Raw genomic sequence first — 6,000 nt, 5'->3', positions numbered from 1 at the left:
ATTTTATTATTTATTTCATTTTATTTTATTTCTGCCAGTCAGTGACTCGAGGGAGCACGGGGTGAGAATTAAAAGGGAGGGAAACACCCCCTGTGTCTCCGTGTGTCTGTGTCTTTCTCAAGTCCTTTCTAATGACAGCTGAAATTCTGGAAAATAGATTTATCTATATAATAAAAATAAAAATGCCTTTTTTGGGGTGGGTGGAGAAAGATGAGCTTGCTCTGGGGGAGGAGGGAGCTGGCAGGGTGTGAGGGGTCTCAGCACAGCCCTTCCCCAGAACCTGTAAAGCACCTTGTGCCTGGGCCACGTTTCTGCCAGAGGGAAGGCAGCTCATCTCCTGGGGTTTCCTGCTTTTTAGAAGGTTTCTATGGATTATTCAGGTTTCCTGGGGTCAGCAGCTGCTGGGGCATCAGTGGTGGGTTGCTCTGCTGACACCCTCCACTCCTGGACTCCGCTGGGACACCATGGGCAGGGAGGAGGCAGCAGCACGTGCCAAATTTGGAAAATAAAGTGGTTTTTTTCCCCACCCAAGACTACTGTGAAATATGACCTTTGCCACCTTTCCCTCATCCTTCCCTGGGGGACTGGCTCCTCCTTGTGCACCTCCCTCTGCATCATCCAGCTCTCCTGGCACTGCCCTGGAGCTTCTCACCTCTCCTTGCACAAGCCACGAGCCTCCTCCTGGATCATCCCTTCCCTCTGGGCTGGGCTGTCTGGCTCCACTCCATGGGATTTCTCCTCAGAGGGCTTGGTCCTTGCTGTCATCCCAAAACCTGCTGAAGGTGGAGACTCCAAGGCAGGGACAGCAATTCCCAGGATTTGCAGATGCCCCTCACATGGTTGATTCCCTCCAGGATCAGCTCCGAGTCCCTGCTCAGCTCAGACAAACCTCTGTCACCCCCTCAGTGTCCCCGCTGGTCAGTTGGGGTGTGGTGACGCCCCGGGGCAGGAGGGGCTGGGCCCCCATGGGGAGTGTGCAGCCAGGTCTAGGCGTGGCCTCAGGGTGTTATTTGGGCTCAGGGCCACCTGCCCAAACCTGTCCCATGTCCTGCTGCTGTCCTGGAGGCCGAGGGGCTGTGCTGGGGCAGCGGGCCGGGTGTGGGGTGGTGGGCCATGGTGGTCCACACTGGGGGCAGTGATGACCCATGCTGGGGATACTGGGACATGCTGGGGCTGTGGTTCGTGTTGGTCCATGCTGGTCCATGCTGAGGGTGGTGGTCCACGGCAGGGCTCAGGTCCATGCTGGGGACACTGGGACATGCTGGGGTGGTGGTCCCTGCTGGGCCAGTGGTCTGTGGTGGTCCCTGCTGGGCAGTGCTGAGCTGGAGGGCCACAGAGCCAAGAACCCAGGATGTCCCTCTGCCTGCAGCCGGGGGGCCCTGGGGGTGCTCCGGTGGGTGCTCAGCAGCAGGATGGGGCTGTGCTGCCATCCCCAGTGTCAGCCTGGGCTCCTCAGCCCGGGACAGCGGGTCCAGGGACATGCCAAACCTGGCTGAGCCTGGATTAGAGAACCACAGAATCTCCTGAGCTGGGAGGGACCCACAGGGATCATCCAGTCCAACTCCTGGCCCTGCACAGACACCCCAACAATCCCACCCTGTCCCTCAGAGCGTTGTCCAAACGCTCCTGGAGCTCTGGCAGCCTTGGGGCCGTGCCCACTGCCCTGGGGAGCCTGGGCAGTGCCCCAGCACCCTCCGGGGGATCCTCACGCTCACAGCCATCCCAAGGCACTGCTCTCTGGCAGCAGGGAGAGCTGAAGAGCCTCCCCTGAAACACTGACAGGATCCAGAGTCCAGGCTGGGGGGATAAACCCAAGGATTTCTCCACATTTCACCCCAGCCCAGCAGCTGCAGCAGCTCAGGCTGGAAAGCTCACAGAGCTGCACAGCTCTGTCCCTGCACCACACACACCCAGCCACACACCTTCCAACCACGGCAGCCAACCTGCAGAGCCTTGTGCAGCCAAACAGAAAATCCATACAGCAACAAAAACGCTCCCCGAGCTTTGCACCACGGCAGGAAACTGCTGGGCAGCTCAGGAACCCCAGAGCAGAGAAAGCACTGCGGGAGGGGCTGAAAGCCTGGCTCTTCCCAGCTCCCAGGAACACAAGGATCGGGACCCAGGGAAGGGCTGGAGCTGTGCCAGGGGGTTGGGATGGATCTCAGGGAAAGGTTCTTCCCCCACAGGGTGCTGGGGCACTGCCCAGGCTCCCCAGGGCAGTGGGCATGGCCCCAAGGCTGCCAGAGCTCCAGGAGCGTTTGGACAACGCTCTGAGGGACAGGGTGGGATTGTTGGGGTGTCTGTGCAGGGCCAGGGGTTGGATGATCCCTGCGTGTCCCTTCCCGCTCGGGACGCTCCGGGGCTCGGTGCCGGTCCCGGCTCAGGCGCGCCGCGGGCAGCCCTGTGCGGGCAGTGGCGTCGCGGGGTCCTCGGCGCGGCTCCGGCGCTCCCAAGATGGCGGCGGGGCCGGTCCCGGCCGTGTGAGGTGGGAGCGCGTCCCGGGTCCGCCCGCGGCCCCTCCGCCCGCCCGGCCCCCGCGCCCCGCCGGCGGCATGCTCAGGTCCACCGGCTACTTCCGCGGCATCGACTGCCCGTTCCTCAGCGCCGGCGGGCCGGGGTCGGGCGGGGGGTGCCGCAGGCCCTACTGCCACTTTCGGCACCCCCCGGTGCCCCCCGCGCCCCGCGGGCCCTCCGGAGATCCCGGCGCGGGGATCCCGCTCGGACATGCCGCAGGTACCCCCTTCCCCCGGCCCCGTCCTGCCCTTCCTCGAGCTGTGGCTCTCCCGGGTCCCGCCGCCCCTTCCCGGTTTCCCCCTCGCCCCCCAGCCCGGTCCGGCCCCCCCAGCCCCAGCCCGGTCCCCGCTGTTCTCCCCCTGCAAGGGCAGGCCCGTGCCGGTTCTCCTCCTCTCTCCTGCCACCCACCAGGGCCTGGATCCGCCTCCCCCTCCCCTGAACGCCCCCGGTGCCCCCGGGACCGGGTGTTTCCCCGCAGCCCGGTGGGCTCTGGGGGCATCACCCGGCGGGGCAGATGGGACCCCCCGCGTGTGCTCAGCCCTGCGCTGTCACCTCCTGTTCCCTCCAAGGAGGGGTCGCAGGAGCTTTCCAGCCCCGTGGGCGTCTCTCCCTTTATTCCCATGGCACAAAGGGCCGTATGGAGCAGCTTTCCAGGGTGTCCCGGGGCCTGGGACGAGCCCGCGTGTCCCCGGCGCGGCTGCGGGAGCTGCAGGAGCTCCGCGCTGCCCTCAGCCCGTTCTTTGTCGCTCCGGGCGCTCGGCGCTGAGGTGTCAGGGCCGAATTCCAAACGTGCTGACAGCTCCAGCTCCCGTTAGATCCCTGCAGGAGGAGCTGGAGGTGCCCGTGTCCTGACCGGTGCAGGGAGGAGGTCCCGTGCTGGGCTGTCCTGGGGGGCTGTGCTGAGCCAGACCCTCGCTCTGAGGGGTTTGGGAGAGGCACGGGGCACTGCCAGGCTCCCCAAAGGCAGCTTGGCACAACCCCCCCAGTGAATCAGGGAATCAGGACTGTCCTGGGTTGGAAGGGCCTCACAAGGATCAATAGTGAGTTATTGTTTTGCCTTCTCCCAGCAGCTCTTGTCATTCTCCTTACACGCATTATTTGCTGCTCTGCTGATTTATTCGGAGGGGAAATCCTGCCGCCTTCTCCCCAGAAGATCCCTGCTGGCTTTCTTTTTGTTAAAGCTTTGTTATTTCTGTTGGTTTTCTCTAAAACCTGAAGCAGAAATTGCCAAAATGAAGCCCAGCTTGTGGGTTTTCGGGTGCTTGCTCAGCTCTTTGGGTTGCTCACAAGTTTGGAAAAGGATTAATTTTCTGTGTCTCCTGGTTACCAGATCAACTCAGCACCACCACTAGTTTAGTTTAAAATAAAAGAAGCATAAAAGTCCTGTTGCAGGCAGGTAACACATCAGAAAGACAAAGGTTTTTGCCTATTCCGTTTGAATTTTAAAAGCTCCCTGGAACCCTTTAGGATGGTCCTTCAGATGATATCATAATTATCTTGCAGTGTGCTATTCCTGTGTGTCTTTAAATATCTGTGGAGTGTCAGCTTTGGAACCAGAATGGCTCATTTTAGTCTGTGCTGGGTGCTTGGGAACAGCTGGGGCTGGGTTTGGGTGTGGAGATGGGGAAGTGAAAACGGGTTTTCAGTGAAACCTCCTGGTGCCCCTGGAAAGTGTGTGTGGCTCCTGGAAGTGTTGGGGTAAGAGCTGAGTGTGGAGGGCAAGAAAAATCACCCCAATGTCTTGCTAGGCCTGGCCTGGCTGTGTCAGAGAGCCAGGAGAAGCAGCCTGAGTGTTGGGGAGTGAGGGTGGTTTCCTTGGAATCATAAGGGTTGGAAAAGACCTCCAAGATCCAGTCCAGCTGTCAATGCAGCACCTCCACCACGGTCACCACTAACCCACGCCCTGAAGTGCCACATCCACACGTCCTTTGAACACTCCAAGGGATGGTGACTCCACCCCTGCCCTGGGCAGCCTCTGCCAGTGCTTATCAACCTTTTCCGTTTAGAAATTTTTCCTGATATCCAATCTCATCCACTCTGCTGCAGCTCTTGGAGCAGCTCTGGCTTGTGACAGACAAAAGCTGTAGCGTGGGCCTGGTTTCTGCCACTTGTGAAAGGAGCAGGATCCCAAGGATCCCAGCCCCTGCCTCGCTCCACTCAGCCTGTTCCTGCCTCTTCCCAAAGCCTTGGCATCTCGTGCAAGGCATGGCTGTTGGAACAGGGATCTGTCCCTTCTGTCTCAGCTCAGGGTTGGGCTCCAGCCATTTTTTAATGTTGGTTCTGTGTTGACTCCCCCCTGCAGAGCTGCCTCCAGCCCTGGGAACAACAGCACAAGGACGTGGAGCTGCTGGAGAGAGTCCAGAGGAGGCCACAGAGATGCTCCAAGGGAGCACAGGCTGGGAGAGCTGGGGGGGTTCCCCTGGAGGAGAGAAGGCTCCAGGGAGAGCTGAGAGCCCCTTCCAGGGCCTAAAGGGGCTCCAGGAGAGCTGGAGAGGGACTGGGGACAAGGGATGGAGGGACAGGACAAGGGGAATGGCTTCCCACTGCCAGAGGGCAGGGATAGATGGGATATTGGGAAGGAATTCCTGGCTGTGAGGGTGGGGAGGCCCTGGCACAGGTTGCCCAGAGCAGCTGTGGCTGCCCCATCCCTGGAAGTGTCCAAGGCCAGGTTGGACGGGGCTTGGAGCAACCTGGGCTAATGGGAGGTGTCCCTGCCCATGGCAGGGGGTGTGATGAGATGCACTTTAATGTCCCTTCCAACCCAAACCATTCCAGGATTCCATGATTTCAGTTGAGAAATGGGAGATGAGCAATGGACCTGCTGCAATCCCTGGATTTGAGAGTGGACTCCAGCGGGTCACAGAAGGTTCCTGATTTCTGTAGGAGCAGAGGACACACCTTGGCAGTTGCTCTGTAGGCAGTGCTTGGCTCAGCTTCACCAGCAGGATTCAGGTTGAAGTGCTCCTGTCATTTCCCTGCCTGCCTGAAGCTCCTGGTGCCTGGCAGGATCTGTAGGATTTACACTAGAGGGTGTAGTAGTCCAGCCAGAACCAGGCAACCATCTTCTGGGAGCAGGTTCCCCATCCAGCAGGACTTGCTCCCTGCCAGGGGAACTGCCTGTCTCGTTTTGAAGTAGCACTTGGGCAGGTTTGACCCATTTAATCACAGCACTCAATAAATAAGCTTTAAAAACATCATTTCTTTGCCAAAGCAGGTGGGTCTGTACACCAAGAGCTGCAGCTCAGATCTGTGTTTTCTGGGATAGTGCCTAGAAAAAAAAAGGATAACATCTAAGGGAGCAGCCTGCTAAGCATATTGATTCCAGGCTGGGGCTGGCTTTGATGTTTGAGGATCACTGGAGGACTGGCAGGAACCCCAAAACTCCTGGTACAGCTTTGGAGGGTTGAAAGGAGCTTTTGAAAAGTGAGAGTGGAACTGGCCTTGGCAGGTTGTGGAGGGAGGAGGCTGTGGGCACGGGCCAGATGG

At 59.6% G+C, this 6,000-nt stretch overlaps 1 protein-coding gene and 1 long non-coding RNA gene across 4 annotated transcripts in view; one reads left to right on the top strand and one right to left on the bottom strand.

Annotated features, from left to right (window-relative positions):
- LOC116799192 lies at positions 1 to 2,030 on the bottom strand. Of its 2 annotated transcripts, none has more exons than XR_004361013.1 (2): positions 1,923 to 2,030; positions 1 to 1,498 (listed from the first exon to the last, which is right to left on the bottom strand). It is a non-coding gene; the product is annotated as an uncharacterized LOC116799192 (long non-coding RNA). The 2 variants fall into 2 exon arrangements; XR_004361014.1 differs by having other exon boundaries at positions 1,944 to 2,019.
- Positions 2,031 to 2,521: 491 nt separating this feature from the next.
- The window catches only part of REXO1 (RNA exonuclease 1 homolog), a 44,641-nt gene continuing 41,162 nt past the window's right edge, over positions 2,522 to 6,000 (top strand). For both annotated transcript variants that reach the window (XM_032712115.1, XM_032712113.1), the window contains exon 1: positions 2,522 to 2,733. In XM_032712115.1, the coding sequence (XP_032568006.1) occupies positions 2,553 to 2,733 (181 nt within the window). In that variant the 5' untranslated portion in view covers positions 2,522 to 2,552. The remainder of the gene's footprint in view (positions 2,734 to 6,000) is intronic.

Source organism: Chiroxiphia lanceolata, chromosome 27, assembly GCF_009829145.1.
Source record: "Chiroxiphia lanceolata isolate bChiLan1 chromosome 27, bChiLan1.pri, whole genome shotgun sequence".
NCBI lineage: Eukaryota > Metazoa > Chordata > Aves > Passeriformes > Pipridae > Chiroxiphia > Chiroxiphia lanceolata.
This window is presented reverse-complemented; position numbering and strand designations above follow the sequence as displayed.